General features: G+C 36.8%; 1 protein-coding gene across 1 annotated transcript in view; it reads left to right on the top strand.

The window, feature by feature from the left end:
* ZNF385B (zinc finger protein 385B) overlaps positions 1-23,800 on the top strand; it is a 380,819-nt gene that overhangs the window by 92,948 nt on the left and 264,071 nt on the right. Inside the window, exons 2-3 of the mRNA XM_012650808.1 lie at positions 311-461; positions 1,146-1,445. Of these exons, the coding sequence (XP_012506262.1) occupies positions 1,193-1,445 (253 nt within the window). The 5' untranslated portion in view covers positions 311-461; positions 1,146-1,192. The remainder of the gene's footprint in view (positions 1-310; positions 462-1,145; positions 1,446-23,800) is intronic.

Below are 23,800 nucleotides of genomic sequence, written 5' to 3'. Positions count from 1 at the left end.
AACATTGTCATAATCACAATGATAAATATGAAAATGCTGGTAATCCTGGTATTAACTAAAATGAAAAATTCCATATTTTAAAGTGGCACTGAACAAAATAAAAAGCCAAGAGAATCTTCATCATTCAGGGATCTCAAGGTACTCAGAAATCACTTCGAAATCCTCCCTTAGGTTATAATCTATCAACATATGCTTACTTAAATAAATGAAGAAAAACATCAGCACTTAAACAAAATTATGTCTCATTCTGTTTTACTTTTTCAATTATGAGTTTGTCAGAATAATCTATTTCTATTATTTTGTATTTCAGATGTTCTGCATTTCGACTTCGTCCAAAATTAAATTGATGTTTACAGGCTAATCTGGAAACCTAAAAACAAACCGTTTCACTACATCTATAAGAAAGTATGTCCAGATTCCCAGTGGCTGACTTATAAAGGGGCTTTAGAATACAACCCAATGTAAGTTACAGACATACTATGTTTTGGCCTCTGTTACATCCCCCGGAGTTAGGGCATGTGTCTGTTTGCATGTATACACGTGTGTGTGGATTGCATACACATGTGTGTTTACACATACACATTTTCACAATTCTGGGTTTATAACACCATTTGTTCCTTCCTTCAGTGGATATTAGAAAGCCTTCTATGTAAAACTGTAGTTCTGGATATCCAGAGATGAGTCACTGTCCTCACAGAGTTCGTACTCTAATGGGGCGACACACAAATTGCACAAATGCCTATGGAACGCTCACCGTGAGAGTTGCTGTGAAGGGAGATCATGCAGCCTATGTGAGCGTATAACCAGATCCCACCTTGTGTCCAGGGTCAGAATGGGTTGTCTGGAGAGGGCAATGGGCCAGTTAAGATCTCATAGGTGGGAAGGAGTTAAAGAGACAAAGAGAGTGAGAGGTGACGAGGGAGGGGCAAGGATGGGCTACAAAGTGCTCCAGACAGAGGGAACTCATGTTCAAATACTGTACCTGCTTAGTTAGGTACTTGTGTTGACTTTTTCCGGGAGTGACCACTGAGTAGCTGGGAGACTTTTAGCTGAAACCTTACCATTAAAAAACTAATTGTAATCATACTAGAAAATGAGAAGCCACAAACAATTTCACAAGCACTTGAGCTTTTTTTGTATTTCAGGTATAAAGTACTCCTTGAGACCTGACAACCACCTTGAAGATGGAATTATGAATATGGCAACTTTTTTACGGGGCTTTGAAGAAAAGGGGATAAAGAACGACAGGCCTGAGGACCAGCTGAACAAAGAGAAAAAGAAAATTCTGTTCTCCTTCTGTGAGGTCTGCAACATCCAGCTGAACTCCGCAGCCCAAGCCCAGGTCCATTCCAACGGCAAATCCCACCGCAAACGGGTGAAGCAGCTGAGTGATGGGCAGCCCCCGCCCCCGGCTCAGGCCAGCCCCAGCGCCAACACCGGTGCAGGTAGGAGGCAGGCCCCGCTCTCCTGCGCCTTGTGGAGTGATGGTTCTGGTCTTGAAAACGAAGGATTTAGAGCAAGAATTAACTTTTACCTTAAAACTACCACGGCAATAATATGTACTCTTTTCCCTACAGGTAGAATCCGTGAGCCATTTTTCTCTTCTCAGAATGTTTTTTATGCACTCAGATACACACGCAGGCCCCCCACACATACACAGTTTGTATATTCCTATTTCCCCATAGTGTGCGAACATTTCCAAATGTATTTTGAAATGTATTTAAAATGGATCAATGATGTCATTTTCCCCTCTTCTCTCAAAATTAGGCTTTCTTGGGTTTCCTTTATCTGCTTTCTACGGGGTGGCATACCGCTTGACAGTGTATAAAAAGCTACAGCTTTATTTATAACATCCCATGATGCAGGAAGGAGCATTAATCTTGCATGTTAGATTTGTCATGTTCTTTTTGCGAGTTGCCAGCAGTGTACCGGGGTGTTCTAACAATAGGAACAGGCATTGCCAAAACCAACAAGGCTTCCCTCTGAACTCCGGAACCATCATCACTTTCACCTGCCGCCCGCCTTTTCCTTGTGGGCTGGGTAGAGGCAGAAGCTCAGGAATTTTTACATTCCTGCCTCTGCCCTGAATTCTAAACAATCTTTCAAATCCTTTATCTTATCCTCAGGCAGCCCTTCCTCCTCCACATTGCTGGTCATTAGGTGGCCTCACTGTGTCAGAACTAAAGAAAAATGTGAAATTTGCTGTTATCCGTGGTGAAGATTTCTACAAAAGGTGGGCCTCCTACCCAGGTTTTAGGTGGGAGGCCAAGATCAACCTCCTCCCTAACGTGGTGGCAGAGTTCCACATTCCGCTCTGGCAAGTGTTTGCTCTGTAATGAGGCCTCAACTTGGAGTGAGAGGAAGCAGAGAAGCCCATTTGTTGGAATTTCACTCAGTGCTGTGACATGGTTCTTCATTTTGTGTGTGTGTGCTGTAAATGAATAATTTCTATGTATCAAGCTAAACCTAACTACTTCTTATTCAGTATATGGTTTAATTTTATTTAACTATTTTTTCCAACCAATACTTAACATGCTGTAAAAGAAAGTAAAAGAACCTACAGAATATAAGATACATACTTACAATAATGAAAAAAATCACTTTTCTATTTTCTATTTATTTGTTATTATGATAATTATAATCATTCACAGATGCATTAATGTACCTGAATTTACATATTAAAACATAGTTAGTGTTAGGTTAAAAACTGATACCTAAATCAGAGAGCAAATAACAGCCTGAGTAAAGGTTTGAGTTACATCTGTTAGAGTGCAAACGTCTATAGACACTGCAGTCATTAAAAATTATATTTATGAAGAATATCTGATGGCAGAGGAAATTGTCTATGGCATAATACTAAGTGAAGCAGCAGGAATGAAATGGAATATACCTTCTTGCCGTTATGTGTGCATGTGCACGTTTAGAGTCTCAGCTCAATGAGGAGCAAGCCTGACATCGTTTTATTTTTTTCCCGTCACTTTCCTCAGTTTTGATCTATCAAATTTCTGTTTCTTGTTGGGTAGAGGCTCCCTTAACACCCTCTCAGCCCATAATGTCTCACTTTTGTATATTCAGAAAGACCCTTTGATTTAGAAGAGTCAGTTCTATTTATAAAAACATCCTTTCATCGCCAAATTAAGATTTCGCTAGACAGACCCTGGGACTCAGAGTGGAGGGCTCCCACTCTGCCCCTTCCTCAGCCTGCTTTCCAGTCAGAGGTGAGAAACCATGGAGGGTTGCAAGGGCAGAGGTTACCTTATAGCCTTGGCAAGGTTGCGATACTGTTCTTAGTTGTTGCTTGCTGTTCTGGCAATCTTTGAGGGTCATAGGTGCTCCTAACAGACCCTGTGGATGAAGAGCTCCCCCAGGCAGTCCCTTAGGCATTGGGGTCCCTTAGGCATTGGGGGTCCCTTGTGAGATAGCTACATCTTCTGGCTTACCCCCAGCTGGTAGCAAAAGGCTCCATTCCTCCGCCATGTGTGCCTCTTTCAAGATTGCATCCTCTATTTTCATTCGTACCAACTCCTGGGGTTTGAGGGCACATACAGAATCCATCTGACAATTAACATTCCTCTTGAAAACCTGGAGCTACTGGGGCCCAGGCAAGTAGAGGGGGAGGGGGCCTGGGGGGCTTTTCTTTCTTGCTCAGGTAGCATATGGGAGACTAGCAAGCCCACTGACAAAGCAGGCATCTAATTAGGGAACAAAATACCAGTCTCCTTTTTTTTTTGCCCATCACTTGGCTTTAGAGAGTATTATGAATTGAATTGTGTTCCTCGACCAAAAAAAAAAAAAATACAAAAAAAGATGTGTCGGAGTCCTAACCCCCAGTCCTTCAGAATGTGACCTTATTTGGAGTTAGGGTTTTTACAAAGATAATTAAGTTAAAGCCAAGTCATTGGCATGGGCTCTAATCCGATATGACTGATATCCTTATGAAAATGGGAAATTTGGACACAGAAACAGGCATACATGGAAAGAAGAGGATGTGAAGAGATACAGGGAAAAGGCTGCCATCTACAAGCCAAGGAGACAGGCCTGGAACAGATCCTTCCCTCACAGCCCTCAGAAGAAACCAACTCAACCGATACATTGATTTTTGACTTCTAGCCTACAGAGCTGTGCGAGGATAAATTTCTGTTGTTTTAAGCCACCCAGTTTGTGATACTTTGTTACAATAGCCCTAGAAAACTAATACAGGGAGGGAATATTGTAGCCCATTTCTCCCTCATAGGGAAAAAAATGTGGTAGTAGAGATATTCTTATCAAGAACTGTAAATTTAAGAGGTGGCTTCCCCTCAGTCAGTTTTATAGTGTTGGCGTTGGCGTGAATGGGAGTGGGGTCCACAAGGTAATGGCTGAGACATGAGACCTTTCTCTGAATAAAAGGTGACTGACCTGTAACCACTGGAAGTTCTTCCACTAAATTGAGAATTCAGGGTGTTTACGGAACTTTTACATCTCAACTTTTGGAACAACAGGAGGATCCTTAGAGTGTACCTAAAACCATTCTGCTATTAGAGAGAGAAACAGAGAGAGTGTGTGTGTGCATGTGTGTATCAATGTGCCAATGTAATTTTTTTCCTAAGTGAGGAACTCATGATAAGTAGCAGAAAAATCCCTTTCCCAAAATTATTGTGTGAATACTCCAGGCTACATAAGGGAGAATCAGAGGGGAAGCAACAAGAGCTCAGATAACTTAGTCTGTATGTACCAGATCCCTATTTCTTTCTCCATCCACTTTCATGGGTTAAGTAGAAATAACAGAAACCACAGATGGGTCTTTGCTTCTGGACTAAATAGCCGAATGCTTCCATCCCTCACAGGGCCCACAAAGACAGTAAGATCCTTGTGTTCTTGGCCTCTAGCAAGGGTGCAAGGGTGGGCAGATGGGCCTGAGTCAGTCTCATGATTTCCTGTGGGCTTAGTGAGTGCAGAGGCTGCTGCATGAGCTTGAGAACCACAGAGGGGCATTTGAGAAGAACAGAGAAAAAGCCTTTCCTGTTGGACTGGGGCAGTGGCAGGAGAAGGTCTCCCATGTGCCATGACAAAGAAACACCTCATTGTACCTGCATACACTAATGACCAAATACTAGACAGGCATAATAATGCCTCAGAGAATGTCTATGTGCAGAAGTGACAGCAGGCCTTAAAACATCCTACCTGAGCCTTGGGACCATGTAAGCCCCTAAGCACCCTCTGTATCCCACCCCAAATCTACATGCAGCTCCAGGGAAAGATTCACTCTATGCTGCCTGAAAGTAAGTTTCTGTCATCACATGGTATGGGGTTTGTTCTAGGCAAAGGAAATTATAAAAGAATGAATCTTGAAACTTTAGTCATGAAGGAAGAAAAAATAATGGAAATAGTAGAGTTGTGGTAAGTAATAAACTATTTGTATCAGTCAGGGTTCTCCAGAGAAACAGAACCATAGGAGAAAGGAATTGGCTCACACAATTATGGAGGCTGCCAAATCTCAAGATCTGCAGTTGGAAAGCTGGAGACCAGAATTGCTGATGGTATAGTTCTAGTCCAAGTCTAAAGGCCTGAGAACCAAAAGAATTGATGGTGTGGTTCCAATCTGAAGGCTAGCTGGCTCAAGACTCAGGAAGAGCTGATGTTTCTGTTTGAATCCGAAGATAGGAAAAATTTGATGTCAGAGCTGGAAGGCAGTCAGGCAGGAAGAATTCCTTCTTAATCAGAGAGAGTCAGCTTTTATTATACTCAGGCCTTCAAGCAATGAGGCCCACTCACATAAGGGAGGACAATCTCCTTTACTTAGCCTTTCAATTGAAATGTTAAACTCATCCAAAAATATCCTCATAGAAATATTCAGAACCATGTTTGACTAAATATCTGAACATACAGTGACCTAGTCAAGTTGACACATAAAATTAACCCAATAATCACATAATCATTTTCCTAGAGTTTTATAAATCATATTTGATGGCTGAAACAAAAATTATAACCATCTGATGCTAAAGACAATTATATTTACAAGTGGGAAGTTAAAGGAACCTAAATGAAAATAAGGGTTTGTACTTCACTTAAAGTAGCTAAATGATGATGCCAATAGATTTTCATAAGTCACATATGTATAGCATTATAATACTCATATAATACTCATTAATACTCATATAATACTCATTATAATACTCATATAATACTCACTATGAAAACTATACAGAGATATATAATCAAAAAGAATATAAATAAATCATGAAAGAGTCCTACAAAATGTTCAAGTAAGCCACAGGATGGCAAGAAAAGAGAAATGGAGGAACGAGAGCCAAAAGAAACAAATAGAAAACAAATAATGAAATGTCAAACTTAAGTACAAACATATCAATACTCATCTTAAATGTAAATGGCCTAAATATACCAATTAAAAGACAGATATTTTCAGAGTGGATTTTTAAAAATGACCCAAATATATGCTGCTTATAAGAAATTCACTTCAAAATCAATGACATAAGTAGATTGAAAGTAAAAGGATAGAAAAGAATATATCATGCAAACAGTAATTAAAAAATAAAAGAAAAATTAGCTATATTAAAACCTGATAAAGTAGACTTCAGAACAAAGAAGGTTACTACAGACAGAGGGATACATTACATAATGATAGAAAGTTCAATCCACCAGGAAGACATAATGATCCTGAGCATTCACGCACCAACAACAGAGCCTCAAAATACATGAAGCAAAAACTGACAGAGCAGAAAAAAGAAATAGATAATTCACAATTCAGTTGATCATTTATGGTTGATCATTTATGGTCATTTATTTATGGTTCAACATCACTCTCTCAGAAACCAATAGAATTACTAGACAGAAAATCAGCAAGGACATAGAAGCTCTGAACAACACAATCAACCAACAGAATTTAATTAATTTATATGGAACTTTACTCAATAACAGAACACATATTTTTTCAAATGTCTATTCAACATTCACCAAGATAGACCATATTTTGGGCCATAAAACAAACCTTAATGAATTTAAAAGAATTGTAATCATATGCAATATATTCTCTGGCCATAATGAAATCAAACTAGAAATTAATAATAGAAAACAACATGAAAATTAAACAACATATCTCTTAAACAATCCATGAATCAAAGAGGAAGTCTCAAGGGAAATAAAAATACATAGAACTACATGAAAATGAAAGTATAGCATATTAAAGTATGTGGGATGTAACTAAAGCAGTGCTGAGAGGGAAATTTACAGTCCTAAATGCCTATATTATAAATGAGAAATGATCTCAAATAAGTAAGTTTTCACCCAAGAAGCTAGAAAAAGAAGAGAAAAGTAAACCAAAAGCAAACAGAAGGGAGGAAATGATAGAGACTGAGAGCAAAAATCCATGAAGTTGAAAATAGGAAAGTAATAGAGAAAAATCAATAAAACAAAAAGATGGTTCTTTGAAAAAAAATCAATGAAATGTATAAGCTTCTAGCAAGACTGACAAAGATAAGAAAGAAGATATGGACAAAATAGGTGATATTACTATAGAACTTGCACAAATAAAAATATAATAAGCAAATCCTATAAATTTATGTTCATAAATTTGACAACTTAGAGGAATGATCCAGTCTTTCAGAAACTACAAATGACCAAAACTCAATCAAGATAAAGACAGACAATCCAAACAGGCCTATAGCCTTCAAATAAGTTGAATTCATAATTGTAAAGCTCTTGAAAAAGAAATTTCTAAATACTTATGGTTTCACTGGAGAATTCTACCAAGCACTTAAAGAAGAATTAACACCCATTTTACACAATTGCTTCCAGAAAATAGAAGAGGAGGAAATTCTTTCTAACTTATTTTATGAAGCCAGTATTACCCTGATACCAAAACCAGACAAAGACAATATTAAAAAACAAATCTACAGAAGAGTATCTTTCATGAACTTAGACTAAAAAATTCTCAACAAAACATAAGCAAACTGAATCCAGCAATGTATAAAAGGACTTATATATCATAACTAAGTGGGATTTATTCCTGGTATGCAAGGCTGTTTCAACATTTAAACATCAATAAATATAATCCACCATATCATCAAGCTAAAAAAGAAAAAATCATATGATCCTATCAACTGATGTAATAAAAGCATTTGAGAAAACCCAACACATATTTATGATAAAAACATTCAGCAAACTAGAAATAGAGGAGAATTACCTCAATTTAACAAAAGCATCAATGAAAAGCCTACACCTAACATCACACTTAATGGTGAAAGACTGAACTTATCTCTAAGATCAAGAGCAAGGGAAGGATGCCCACTCTCACTTCTCTTCAATATGGTACTGGAATTTCTAACCACTATAATTAGACAAGAAAAATAAAGGTATACAAATTGGAAAATGAAAAATAAAACCATCTCTCTTTGCAGATGACATTATCATGTCATATAGTCTATAGATAGTCTATATAGAAATGCCAAAGAGTGTACAAAATAACAGCTAGAACTAATAAGTGAGTTTTAGGAAGGTGGCAGGATAGAAGATCAACACACACAAATCAATTGCATATCTAAATACTAAAAATGAACATATGGAAATCAAAACTTAATGCTGTGTCATTTATAAAAACTCTCAATAAAATGAAATATATAGATACACACTTCCAAAAACATGCATAGGAACTATATGCTAAAAATTGCAAAATGCTAAGAGTAGAAATAAAAGAAGACCTAAATAAATGGAGAGACATACCATGTGCATGCATTGGAAAACTCAAGATAAAGATGTCAGTTCTTCTTAAATTCATCTATAGTTTTCATGCACGTCCTATCAAAATCCCAGCAAGGTTTTTTTGTAGACATAGACAAGCTTATTCTAAAATTTATATGGAAAAGCATGACCCTAGTAGCTAAAACAACCTTGACAAAGAATAAAACAGGAGAACTCTCTCTACCTAATATTGAGGTTTACTATGTAGCTAAAGTATTTAATACAATGTGGTTTTATTGGAAGTGTAGACATATAAATTAATGAAAAAGAATAGAAAGACTATGTCCCAGACATAGACCCACACATACATGCTCAATTGATTTTTAACAAAAGTGCAATAGCAATTCAATGGAGGAAGGATAGCCTTTTTGACAAATGGTGCTAGAGTAATTGAACCTCTATAGGCCAAACAAATAAACAAACATCAACAAACCAAAACAAAAAGAAAACCTGTAGGTCTAAATCTCACACCATATACAAAAATTAACTCAAAATGAATCATATTTAAATGTAAACTTGAAATATATAAAACTTTTAGAAAAAAATAGAAGAAAATCTCTGGACCTCAGGCTAGGGAAAGAGTTCTGAGTTGACAGCAAAAGCATGATCCGTAAAAGGAAAAATTGATCAATTGGACTTAATTCAAAATATAAAACTTTTGCTTTGTGAAATGGTATGGAAAGAGGATGAACATACAAGCTACGGATGGGAGAAAATATTTGCAAACCACATATTTCACAAAGAACTAGTATCTAGAATTTATAAAGAACTCTGAAAACTTAATAGCAAAAAAAATCAAACTATCCAATTAGAAAACGGGCAAAAGATAAGAGGAATTAGCTCACTGAAGAGGGCACACAAATGACAAATAGGTACATGGAAAGATATTCAATATTATTACCCTTCAGGGAAATGCAAAATAAAATCACAATGAGATTTCACTATATACCTATCAGAATGGCTAAAATAAAAAATAGTGGCAACACCAAATCTGGCCAGGATCGACAGAAAATGCATCACTAATACATTGGTGATGGAAATGCAAATGTTATAGCCACTCTAGAAAATAGTTTGACAGTTTTTTATGTAGCTAAACGTGCAGATGCTATTTGACCAGCAGTTGTACTTTTGGGAATTTATTCCAGAGAAGTGAAAACATATGTTCCCATAATACCTGCACGTAAATGTTCATAGCAGCATTATTTGTAATAGCCCCAAATTGTAAACAATTCTGTGTTAGTTTCCTGAGGCTGCTGTAAACAAATTACCATAAACTTGGTGCCCTAAAACAACAGAAATTTATTCTTTCAACGTTCTGAGCCTAGAGTCTGAAATTTGGCGGGGCTGCACTCCCTCCAGAGGCACTAGGGAGAATCCATTCCTTGTCTCTTCCACCTTCTGGTAGCTGCCCTGGCATTCCTGGGCTTATGGCTGCGCCATTCCAATCTCTGCCTTCGTCTTCACATCACCTTCTCTATATGTCGGTGCCTTTTCTTCTGCCTCAAATCCCCCTTCTCCTTATCTCATGAAGATGCTTGCCATTGAATTTAGGGCCCACCTGGATAATCCAGAATTATTCTTTTCATCTGAAGATCCCTAACTTACTCACATCTGCAAAGGTCCCTTCACAGGTCCCAAGGTATCTTTTGGGGATGATGTATTAAACAAACTGTGGTACATCTATACCAAGGAGCACCACTCGACAACAGAAAGGAATGAACTATTGATACATGCAACATTTTGGATGAATCTCCAGGGAATTATACTGGGTGAAAAAAGCCAATCCCCAAAAGTTACATACTGCGTGATTCCATTTATTTAACATTTTTGAAATGACACAAATTTAGAAATAGAGGAAAAATTCGTGGTTGCTAGGGGTTAGGGATGGGGGTGGATGTCAGGAGGGAAGTAGGTGTGGATACAAAAGAGCAGCATCAAAGGTCCTGTGGTGGTGGATACACGAACCTACACAGGCCTCTCTCTCTTTCCCTCTCTCTCTCTCTCTCTCTCACACACACACACACACACACGGATAAAAGTAATACCAGGGGAATCTGAATAAGATTTGTAAATCATATCAAAGTCAATATCATGATTGCTGTGTCATTCTTTAGTTTTTTTAAATGTTACCATTGGTGGAAGCTGGGCAAGGTGTGCAGGGAGCTCTCTGTATTATTCCTTACAATGGCATGTGATTCACCAATTATCTTAATAAAAATTTTGGTTAAAAAATAAACTCCCAGTCTTCTAGTAGCATTATCAGAATGAACACAAATTTTGTTTTTTTTTCTAATTTTCAAATATTATCAAGTTTTCACTTTATGGAGATCAATGAAAAAACCTCTTAAGAGAAGTGTCAAGAGAAGATAAATATTTAAATAAGCAAATGGCAATATGATATGCTAAGGATAATGACAGATCTACATATAAGGTAGATGTGGCACAGAGAAAGGAATGGTTAACTTTACGGAGGTCAGGGAAGGCTTCCTAGAGGTGATATTTGAGGGGAGTATTCAAGGATGAGTTTCAAGTTATTCAAGAAAAAACAATAATCCAGGTAGAGGAAACAGCAATGCAAATGCATGCAGGAACAAACTATAAACAGTTTGTTGTTACTAGAGTGAAATACGATTTGGGGAAAAAGGAGGAAGATCCCTTTGCAAAGGTAGACAGGAGCCAGAACAGGAAGAAGGATCTTTCTGGTCCTGTAGGAACATAGGTATAGAAAAAACACAGCTGCAAAGACACATATATAAAAAAAGTCAGACATCCCAGCCTTGGGTATTGTTTTCAAGGATAGCACCCAATTGCAGAGATCATTTTCCATGGCCCACCTACAGCCTCCCAAGTCCAGATGAAACTGACCATATTTCATTCTCCATGTAGGATGACCAGTGACCAGCATCCTGCCCTCTACACTTAAGGTTTAAATTTTAAGACTAAAAAGGAGTTAGTCATGCAAAGAGAATGGAGAAAAGTCATCCAAAGGGAGTGAAGAGAATGTTCAAAATCTCAAGTTGAGAAAACACTTGGAGCATCTAAAATGCTGAAATATGGCTGAAATTGAGTGAGAGAATTAGAAAGAAACACAAGAAAAGTTTGGAAAGGTAGGCATAAACCTTCAGAAACTTTTTTTAAAAAATGTTTTATTTTCATCATGATTCTTCTATGGGTCAAAAATTTGGGCTGGTCTCAGCTAGGTGGTTCTTATTCTGGACTGACTGGGGGTCACTCATGGAGCTGGAGGCAGCTGCAGATGTTTTAAGATGGCCTTGCACACATCTGGTAGTTGGTACCTCCAACTTGCTGGAGGACACAGCAACAAGATGCTGTCTTGGAAGCATAGAGCAGCCCTCACCAGACACTGAATCTGCTGATGCCTTGATCTTGGACTTCCCAGCATTCAGAACTGTGAGAAATAAATTTTTATTATTTATAAATTACTCAGTCTGTGGTATTTTGTTATGGCAGGGGGAATGGCCTAAGATACAAGTCCAGCTCAAATTCAAGGGGGTGGGAAAATAGACTCTGCTGCTCGATTCAAGAAGTGACATCTTTTGTTTAGCTTTAGGAATTTTAAACTGAGCTTGCATACATTTTTAAATTGAGGACATAACCTTGATTGTATTTAAGTTGAGAAGATAATGGTGGTAAAACCTGGATATTTTACAGCAGAAAGTGGAGGTAATGGTCTGGAAGCAGGAGTGGAGGGCAAGATTGGAAACTAGGTTGTCAATTGGAGCGATAGATACCACTTATTTTCTTTTTTGCAGTAGTCTATGCTTTTCCTTAATGCTCCCAGCATCTTCAGTTGTTTTCTTCCCCTCCTAATCATCTCTTATTTTCATTGCTATCCTACATTCAAGATTAGACAGCTTCTAGGGCTAGGGCACTATAATAGATAGTATGACTCTTAAAATATGTGTGTGGGCTTTTAAGTGTATAGGCCAAATTTCTCACATTGCATCTCATGAATATTTAAAATGTTAAATCTTCCATTAGGACACAAGGCGAAATCCTTAAATACATTTTCCCAGATGTTTTTGGTGAACTTTAAAAATTAAACTTGAATATGCAATACTACAGCATTGCCACAAGATGGTGCCATGAGTATAGTGAAAGTATGATGTTTTCCTCATTCCCATTCCTACGTCTACGTTTCGGTGGAATTGATTAGTGAGTATGGAAAGAAAAGAAATACCACACAAAGGGGTGAGAGTGTGTGGACATGCACGTGTGGGCAGAAGCATGCTCATTTGATAGAATTTTTAAGCATCTTTTATGCGGTAGGCAGAACATCTAGGGGAGATATCAGCGTAGGAAGTGGAGGGGAGAATACGAGAATTTGTTCTTCAGTTTTCAGGGAAAAAAATTACTACTTAAATATATTAATACTTTTCCATATCTAGAAAAAATTATAGTCCATTTAAAGAGATATTAGGTATAAACATAAATATTAAATTATGTAAACTTAGGTTTGTGTGATAGATTTAGAGATAGGGCTAGAATCTATCAATATGATAATGTCTTTTACTTTTCCAGTAGAAACACATAATTTTATTTATTCATTTTTGATAAATAAATTTTCCATTTTTCATTCAATCAAGAAATCTAACTTTTGCAAAACATAGGTACCATGGTAAAAGTATAACAAATCATTGATGAAGTATCATTGAGTTTTTACCAGTAAGTACATTTAGGTAAGTCAGTCATTTCAGTGTGAGCAGGTGGGTTAAATTGTTTACAATGTACTTATTTCCTTAAATCTCTTAATTATAAGTCCAGAAAACTCCTTTCATAGAATAATTACTATCAGGTCCATTTATTAGACAGAGCTCATATGACTTCTTATGATTTTTCATGAAGGGACATACTTGGAAGGGGAAAAGGCCTCGATCAAAATATACCAAATTGGTCCCTTGAGAAGAGGAAATCTGCTTTTCTTAGTGTAAATCCCAGATCCTTATAAGAGAACCCAGGAATCGTCTCTTACTCGGAATAATTCAGACCTGGTGATGATACCAATAGTAGAAAGACTATTGACATACTTTTCTGATTCTTTGTATTACCCAGAGTTGATTGCTATTTAGTTTCCAAGTATTTTACAAAATCCTGACTCTATTCTTCCCAGCAAGGATAGAGTTGGTGCCCCACATCTGTTCTCCCCGTATCAATTTAATTGAGATTTATATGGTAGGGCTTATTGAGATCAAGGTTCCTTAGTAATGAAAGTAGAGCAATTTGGAAATAGGATGAAGTCTCAGTTATAACTCCAACACCCCCAAAATTCTTTGACTTTCAGACAGAGCCCCAGGCATTTTTGATGGCATAAGAAATCTAAAACTACACCTAACACAGACCTGGAAAAGTCATCATAAAACAACTCCATATTCCGTACAGGTGGTTAAAAACTGTTAAACAAGTGTGTTGATTATAAAGTACAGAACTCTAAAGAATTAACATATAAAGGAGTTCAAATGGAACATTTTTTAAAAAAGAATTAAAAGTAGTGGTTGGCCCTTTTTTGGTGAAGATCAAATAGAATTTTGCTATAAGAATGCTTTGGACTATGAACTTTTACATATATCATATGTATTAAAAGATAAGAGTTGTTTAACATCGAGTCTTGGTTTTTAGATTTTGAAAACCAAACACTGACATTTTTCGGTGTGGAAACTGAGTCTTAGACAATCTTGGCAAGTGTTTGGTTAGCTGAGTGATTTAAATCATCAAAGGTGCACTTAAAACCTTGGTGTCTTCCTGAAATAGAAGTATTACCCATTTTAAACTAATCTAGGGAGAAAGGTTTTCAGTAGCCGGCTCAATGGCAATATAAATTAGTGAGGTCAGTTTCCAGTGGGGGATGAATGTGTTGTCACCCTGACTGACCGACTTTCTTCACATAGACATTCCGGTTTTATATTTTAACAGCATCACAGCCAAGGAAGCTGTTGGACATTGTCCCTAGTTAGGCATCCCTGTGGAATATTACACCTGATCATGGGGTTGGTATTCATCCTTAGCACTTACGCTTTTTCTGGAGCTGGTTATTGGGCCGCTGTGAAACATGTCTGCTCCTCTTCTGATTAGATGAAGAGTTTGGAGGAGGTGGGCGGGCTGGATATTGTATTTTTTATGGGCGGAGTGTGATGACATTCACATCATGTTGACCCACTTCATTTCAAGAGCTTGTCCTCTGGTGAGCCTGCGTTGCAATCCAGAGATTCTTGCCCTGTAGACACTAGATGTTTATCTATTATTATATGGACATGATGTAAAACTTATAGTGAGATTTTTATTTATGTTAATCCTGAAGTATTACCTATCTTATGGTATAGTAAGCTACTTTTAGAAGCTGCCATAACTCCATGAAACCATCAGGGCGCCATTTTGGTTGCTAAAGAAAGAATTCACTAAATTATGTTGTATTGTCAAAGGAATAAACTCAGTTTCCTTCTTCACATGGAAAATGACTTTGTGATTGTATTCTGGATGTTAAGATTAGAGCCACACATTCCACTCTTCTTTGTCCAGTGAGTAGGAAGACTACCGTTCACATAAACGCCTCCAGGACTCCTCCCCAGTGCAGCTCTGGGCCTCACAAAGCACCCAGCTCTTGAAGATGGTGAATGTTCTGTAGGCCCGCAGTCTTAAGTCTGGTATCAATACTTTGCAATGTTGAAATTCTTTAACATAGTTGCTTTAAAAAGTATTTCTTTGGGAAATACTCTCATAAGAAAAACTCCAAGCAAATGCAACACAATATTCATGTTTTTTGCAATATCTTATTTAAAAATGAATTTTAAAATTAAACAGTTGAATATTGATGGTAGAGAATATTACTATTTTTTCTACGAGAGATTTTCAAGAATCCCTACACTGAGTAGTATATAGCATGCACAAATAAAATAGGCATCTTTACTTTGTAAAGCAAAGCTCATTTTTTTTGTTGTTTCTGACACTGTCACATGTGATACTTAACATTACGATATTTTGCTTTTGGGTACAGTGAGAAGAGGGTGAGATAACCCAATGTTTTATGCCTCACTCTGAACATACATTCTTCTTTTAAAATTTCCCCTTGAAAATTAAGGTAAGTTGCTAAGAAAATATTTATGTCAAGTGCCTTTCGCACTAGTGAGCCTAAAGTTTAGGTAATCTATGAGTGGTTGATACTATTATTATTATGTTTTGCTTATTTTTTTTGATTCAGTAATTCTGAATGGCTTCTTCTTGCCTTCCGCTTCCATGCCCTAGTTTTGTCATTTTGCATTATTGCCACATTTCCGCTCTGCTCTATGTCGCAGTCTTAATAGCCTCTTCTCTCATATTTTTTGCCCATCTTGTTAAAGCAATGCTACCCTCCAAATCTCTTGCCCAAGCAAGAGAACACCTGCTTAGATACCATTTTCCAATCTATAACTTCATAAGAGTTTAGATGAACATTTCTACAGGTCCACAGTTTCTTACCTGAAGTTCCTGAAATCCAAGGCCTGAAAACCAGAAGGTTTTGTAATTCATATTAATGGAAAAACCTGACCTGAACTGATATGAGATTAATTACAGGTCTTTATTTATCCCATCTAATATGAATATACTCATGTTTTGCTACGGAAATGTTAATGTGTCTGATTATAGAGTTGTGCCCCAGACCCCACTGGGGCACTATGTAACGCTTACCACTGGAGGCGTTATATAATTCATGGCATATGCAGAGTATTACCTTTCTGAAATCTGAAAACGCTTGAATTCTGAAATGCATCAGGCACTAAGGGTTTTAGATAAGGGATTGAGGATCTATTAATATAATCAAATATCATGATTTCCTTTTGAACTTTTATTACTAGGGAGTTTCATGTGTGGTAATAATAAAAAGATTTTTATGTATCCAATCTCTCATGAACTATTTTCCAAGATGGGAAAAGTTGTGAGTGTGTATGAGACAGAGAGAGAGAGACAGAGAGAGAGGGAGAGAGGACACTAAACAATTGCTGAATCAGTGATGCCTGATGCTATTTCTCATAATACATTCAAATACTGCCCTGGGGCTTCATGATACACAAAACAAATGGAATTCGGGTGGCAAAAGTGACTGCATGTTCTATGACATAAGTGTACGTGTACACACACATGCTAGTGTGCGTATTTACTCATATATGTCTATATCTGTCTCCGAGGAAGTGCATCTAACCAGCAGCTTATAAGGAGTCAACACTACATACAGGGACATAATGAGGATACCCATGGGAGTGCCATGTTTGACGTTGCTCCAAAATGCTGTTACATAAATGCATGTTGTGGCGTATTGTTTATTTTTACACAGATGTTTTACATTGTAGACACTATTAAATGTGTCACCTAAGAGCTAGTAGTATTACAAGAACCGAACCCCATCATTTATAGAAGATCTTCGAATTAGGAATAGCCTTTATTGGAATTATTGGATTTGTTCTGCCTTTTAGCTTCTCAATGAGAGCCTAAAACCCTTTAAAATTTTTTGAATAGAACCTTAAATATGTTCTTGTCAATGCTGCCTATTGGGAATTTCTTCCAGTTATTTTTGTGACTTGTGATAAATGTTTTATGGTCTTTTTGCTTTGTGCTTTGCATGCATACGTCAAAGCTCTGTATTTTGTGATCTCAAATCATTGCTCCTACTTTCTGGGCTATAGCTACCTTGTGCTTTTTTAAGATTGTGTCAACTGGCTCTTGCATCTTATATTTTAGCAACAAAAGAGGAAGGATGGTAAAAAGCAAAGGTATAAATTTGGAGGTGGCTGGGATAGGGATATATTGGTTTAATAAGCTATTTATTTTTTTAGTAATGAGCAAATATGGTATTAAAATATTTTCTATTTTGCATTTTTATTTTCTTGTTACACAATACATTTAAATCTTTATTGTTTAAAAAACTGTCTTAGACTAAAATCGATAGTACTTTTCCCTCGTGTTAGCATAGCCCTGCATGTTTTTACTGTCATCATTTTAATTTAGAGACAGACACTTAGGAGTTAAAGGACATTTAACTTGCTCTTTAGTGGACATCTGTGTCAGATATATGAAATTATTTTTGTTATAACTGTAATAGCTTCTAGTGATTTCATTTGTCTATAGAAAAGTCCCAGGAATTTATAGCTATTTTGGGTTTTGCAGCCTTTATGAGTCCTTATAATATAGACTACTGATTTCTTCTCTGTATCCTGCTCATTGTTGAAAAGCCAGAGCTATTTTTAACATTTACACAATTTCGATAGATGATTCCTCATTCCACAAGGTTTGGTGCTAAATCTGTGGAGCCTTTCATAATCATATCCTTTTTGTGGTTTGCTTGAATTTGATCACAGTGGCTGATTTCATGCATTGATAATGAAGGCTTAGGTTGCCTGTTTCTCGGCATAAATCCACCTCAGACTTGTACGTTGACAGTGCTTCTGGTTTCAGCACGCATGGAGATATAGAATTGCAATTGCTCTGCTTTCTTTACAAATGATTCAGAGTGTGCTTGTCCTTCCCTAAAATGTTGCCAGCGTGTAGAGGATTTTCAATGAGCAGTGCAATAAGCCAGCAACTGGGAAGGTTTGGAGCGGCTCTGATATAACGTGGTGCTGTCACACAGATGATCAGGGCTGGAGCCAAGTCTCGGTAGCACTGTGCATTACCCTGGTCACATTCTGGAAGTTTTGTTTATCCAACTTGATTGCTCTCGGAGCTGGTGAAAGCCCTGCCAGGATGTGGAGTGGACTTCCTAGCAGAGGTGAGCATTTTTATTCTAAAACTTGGATGCTGGGGTCTGGGATGTCAGTGACAGATTCTTTCCGACGCTGTGCTAAATCCTGTGGAGTCATCAATTGTGTTGATCACATCGTGCTGACACATCTGAAGGGGCAAAACTGAAGAGCAAAATATATGATTCTTTAATTTTATTGGGAAGTAACTCCTTAAATGGGTGTGATCAGCATCCTTTTCTTTCTGTGCTAGCTGTTTGCGAGGACATCTTACCAGTAGGTGACTTCCTTTGCATTTTAAACATTCAGAACAAGTCAGTGATATTATGCGATTTGCTATCATTACTAAAAGTAGGTAATTAGCAGTGTTATTATGTGCTTCAGGTATATTTAAAAGGCTATAAACTAAATGTACTTTCTAGAATCTTTGACATGAAAAATATAGGAGGAAACAAGTCATGTTTACAAGATACCTAAGAAAGTAAGTGAAATGGATTACATTACTGGAGTTGACACCTTGTTAAGCTTGACATTATTAATAATTAAAAGCTATGACCTGTCGTGTACTGGACCACCAACAGTAATTGATTTCTAGTGATGGCGTGCTGAATGAGAGAAGGAAATTAACAGCATTTCTTCATAAAGCGTGTTTTAATTAAATGTGATGTTTTAAATGTAACAGATTTTATAATTTAAATGTAAATAATGTGCAAGCCCTCACCTGAGAAAGTTCAATTACTAGATCATCATTGCTTGGGAAGGTCTGATGTAGCATTGTGAGTATAGGGTATTTGAAAGCCAAATAGATAAGGGCAAGCTCAAAGTTAACCTCCAAGTGGGTAGAATCCCATTGCTTAGGCTCAGCTAACCTCCAATTCCTATGAGAAGCTGTTTCTAAACAAGAAAGGAGTGGGAGGGTTATGATCTATTGAAATAAAATTGTGCTTATTAAGTGTGTTTAGTATGTTAGATCTGCAAAGAAATCTATTTTTATTGATTGGAAGCAGCTAACATGGCACATGGGGTGTGTGTATATATTTACCTATATGTGTTTTTCCTGCTAAATTTATTTGAGGCAGCTGTTTTACAGCTTTCGGCTTTAAAGTCATAGATAAGTGTGTATCTGTTTGATAGAAGACTCAAGAACCCCGTTCACTGCCAGCACACGTAAAGCTTGGCTAAGCAGACGCATCAGGGGCAAACCATTTGTGTTCACCAATCTGTCTCGGCAAGTCCCAGGGCCACTATCTTGCTAGAAGCCACTGTGTGCTTTTGAAAGCATGAAATTAGTTTTATATTGAGCACATGGTTTCTCATTTAGCAGCTCTTTTTATGGTAATGGTCAATTGATGGTTCATTGCCAGGATTTCGGTGTTCTGTCAAAGCTGATAGCTTTGCTAAGTGTCTCTATAAGATTGAAAAAAAGTGGGGAGGTGGGAAGAGCCTAATTAGACTCTCAAGAAGAGATTCTTACCTTCAATCCAGTCTACTCTCTGGATGCACTGTCCTTTCTCCAAAGTTCCTTTATGTTGTTTCATCCAGGACCTATAGATTTAAAGTTGCTAACGTCTACCACTTTGGACCTTCCCTAACATATGGCATCAAAATAGCTATGTTCTGAAATGTAAAGTATTTGTTTACCTTCCTGCAGTGCTTTTATAGAAAACTGCTCTATTAGTGCCTACCGTATTGTGCAATTCATCATTACGCTTATCTGCTTGTCTGGTAATGCATCCTCGAGCACTGTTGGAGAGAGTAAAAGGTGTTTGCACGTTTTGTATTTGATATAAATTACCCATACTTTGTTGTGCATGTATGTGCTATGAGTAGAGTGAGTTAAGGAATAAACTTAAACCAGCCTGAAGGTACATTGAAAATTTGAAAAATGTCTTCTTTCGTATAATGACCTTATCTAGAAAAGCAAAAGCTCTCAAATGCTAAAATTATAGAAATACTAAATACAGTTTTTTTCCCCACAGAATGATAATAGGTGAAATGCACTTGTAACTGTGGTTAGAATGTTGTGCCTAGATTTCTCTTTCCATCAGAATATAACCCTTGTTGAAAGTTGTGTTGGTCATAAAACATTTTGAAATAGAGGTGATCAAAATTACCAGGACATTTAGTGGAGTATTTATTCTTGTGCTTGTTCTTGCATGGTGGTAATGGATATGCAGGTGGAAGAGGATACACATCGGAATGGTGCTCATATACTTTTTCTCTCATGTGGTCTTGACAGTGGAACTGAAAACACCTCCTAAATCTTGAATTTCACGATTTTTTTTCTTGTTAATCCTTGGATCTTTGCCTGGGTTAAGTGATTACACATGATTAAGGATTCAAGCTAAAATGTTATTATTGAAATGCAGGGTATAATATGTGCGATTATAATTAGAAAAAGATTTTCTGTTTTTAGATGAAGCAAATTTTAAACAACTTATTTTTCTTCTGTTCTTTTGGGAATGTCATGTCATAAGTCACCATCAGATTGTCAGAGGGGCTTTGTTTTAGATTTTGACTTACAAATAAATATCTCATATGCATCACTTCCCCAAAACCCATGAAACAAACTGAATTTGTGGGTTGAGAATTAGAAAGTTAGAGGGCATTGAAATTTCTCTCTGAAATTCTTGATGATATAATGTGTTTAGTAAAGGAAAACCTTTAAGCAAGTTTTAGAATGTCAGAATTTTCCTAAAATAATGGAACTTGTCATACTACATAGAACATAGAAAATCCACTCAGAAGAAATGAAGGATTAATTTGCCATATCTGCCTGAAGTCTTTATAGCAATTTCTCTTCCATAAGAAAGTAAAATTTAAGAAGTCATCATGAGGATGTGAATCTCAAAAATCTCAGTGATTTACCTGCATCTTTTTACTTTTGTCAAGGGATAGCATCTTGAGTTGTTCTTCAGCAGATCTTAAAAATGATTAGTTATAAAAGATAGCAGATACAGTAAATCTGTTTTGGTTGAGAAACACAATTGCAAAATCAAAGTACTATCCAAGTTCATTGAGCTTTCCCAATTGTATACATTCAATAATTAGTTTGGATGGTGGATAGAGTTTGTAGTTTGTTTTGAGGTAGGTTGCTGACATGATTATACTTAGTGAGAAAATGGGTTCTTGCCTCAAAGCTCTATTTTCTCTATTTTATTTCAGTCTTTTCACTGACTTCCTTTTCCCACTTCCTACTAATAAACTAGGAAAACCTAGTTTTAGGGTTGCCAGATTTAGCAAATAAAAATATCAGACTCCCAGCTAAATTTGAATTTTAGCTAAAACAATAAATAATATTTTAGTAAAAGTATGTGCCATGCAAAATTTGGGGCATACTTATATTGAAAATACTTCATTGTGTAGCTGAAATTCAACTTTGAATGGGCGTCCTGTATTTCATCTGGCAACCTTACCTACTTTCGAAATAAGAAGGTGAATCTTGGTAATGGCCTAGAAGCCAAAATGGAAGCTTCGCATTCCTGCAAAAGCAGTCAGTTTCTACTGTTAGGGTTTATGCCTGAAAACTACTATGGTGAGAAAGTTACCATTTGAGAAACTTAAAACGGTGTAAAGAAAAATAGTATTGGTGGAGTCAAAACCGTAAGTATATGAAAGCCTCCTTTAATTACTGAGATAAAACAATAAAGGCAGCACATTAAAGAATAGCTGTCAGTAACACTTTAAATAAATAATAATAAGTATTATACAATTAACTTCCCATTGTTATCCCTTGCCAACTGGAACATTTTCAGGATTTTCCTTCCTCAGCAGGTTTGAGATGCTTATAAATTAATTTTGTTTTGTTGTAGTTAAGAGGCATAATAAGAGGTCCTTCCCTCAGTGCCCTCTCCCCTACCCCTCCATCTGCCCTTTATTCTAATGTGCATTGCCTTTTTGATTTTAGGACTCAATTTTTGACTGCCACCCTCTAGGTTTCTTAGAGAGGCAGAGTGACTTGCAAACTTGACTTAGAAGAAAATCTGTGGGATCCTTTCATTATTCAACTCACCACATCTGAGTAAAAGAGAATAGAGATAATATTTATTATGTGCCTACTATATGCCTCATATAGTGTCAAAATATTCATAGGTAGGTTTTTATTGAATTCTTCTAAAACTTTATAATATACTAATGTAATATCCATCGTACACATGCCAAAGCTAGTTACCAAAGCCCTGTTCACAGCCCCAAGCTACCCCGGTTTTAACCACACAGGAACAGAGCAGAACATTCTCTCGTGGACCTGAATGTCACTCTCACACACTGGGCAACCTCCCTATGAGAGAATAAACTGGTCCTGTTCTTAGATTGTCACCTAAGGCTGTATTGCAACATCCTCTTTGCTCACTTAGCCTTCTGCATCACCTTTCTTCTCTCTTCCTAATATCTCCCTCCTACTTTTTATTGTTAATATCCTTAACAGGCATGACTAGACATAAATGTGTAATTTGATTCCCAAAATGAGAAAAAATAAATAGAAGTGTACTACATTTACTGTAACAGAATTTTGCAGTAGGAGAGACCTTGTAGTTGATCAGTGAATAATATGGAGAAGATGTTTGGGATAATTTCTTTAACCTTTTCGTTTCTGATCTAAAATGCTACCTTAGTTCTCTGTCACTCATGTAACATGTCAAAACAGGAACCTATTTTGGGCCCAAGTTGTTCAGTTGAGTGAGAGTACGTTTAACCCAAGTTTTAGAAATGAGTTAACTCTACCATCCCAATAAAGTACTATACAATAAACCATTGTTTGAATTAAATGTTACCCCCCTACACACATACACAAATGATCTAGTTGATTCCTCAGTGTCTGTTGCCCTAGAGGACAAATTCTTATTTTCTTCCATTTTTTTTTCATGTCTATTAACAGTATTTCAGTCTGATTATTTTGAATCTGCAAAGATATTTTTTGCCTCCGCTCATCAGTGCTTCCCACTTTTTCCTAGTCATAAATGTTACTGTCTTATGCATTACTTCTAAGTGTTTAAAATGATATCAGTGGCCTTTTCTGGCATCTAAACTCTGCTCATTGGGAAAAGATTCTGATTCCTTTTTACCTTAAATATTCTTCTACTACAGTCCCTATGCTGGCTTCAGTGTCCTACTTACTGCAGGCCTATTTGGTTGTGCGGTGTGTTTGTTATGGCAAAATACCAATGTGAATCCATAATCTAAATTTCAATCACTAAATATCTTCCAACAACATTTTTTCCCTTCCAACATGTCCTCAAATTTCTAGAAAAGATGCTGGTGGGTAAGTTAAAGTTGCTAATTTGAAGCAACTTCAACTAAAGCTGCTAATTTGAAGCTATTTCTCTTAATTTCTTAAAAAG

The sequence above is a fragment of the Propithecus coquereli genome, unplaced genomic scaffold (genome assembly GCF_000956105.1).
Source record: "Propithecus coquereli isolate 6110/MARCELLA unplaced genomic scaffold, Pcoq_1.0 Scaffold34, whole genome shotgun sequence".
In the NCBI taxonomy this organism is placed as follows: domain Eukaryota; kingdom Metazoa; phylum Chordata; class Mammalia; order Primates; family Indriidae; genus Propithecus; species Propithecus coquereli.
This window is presented reverse-complemented; position numbering and strand designations above follow the sequence as displayed.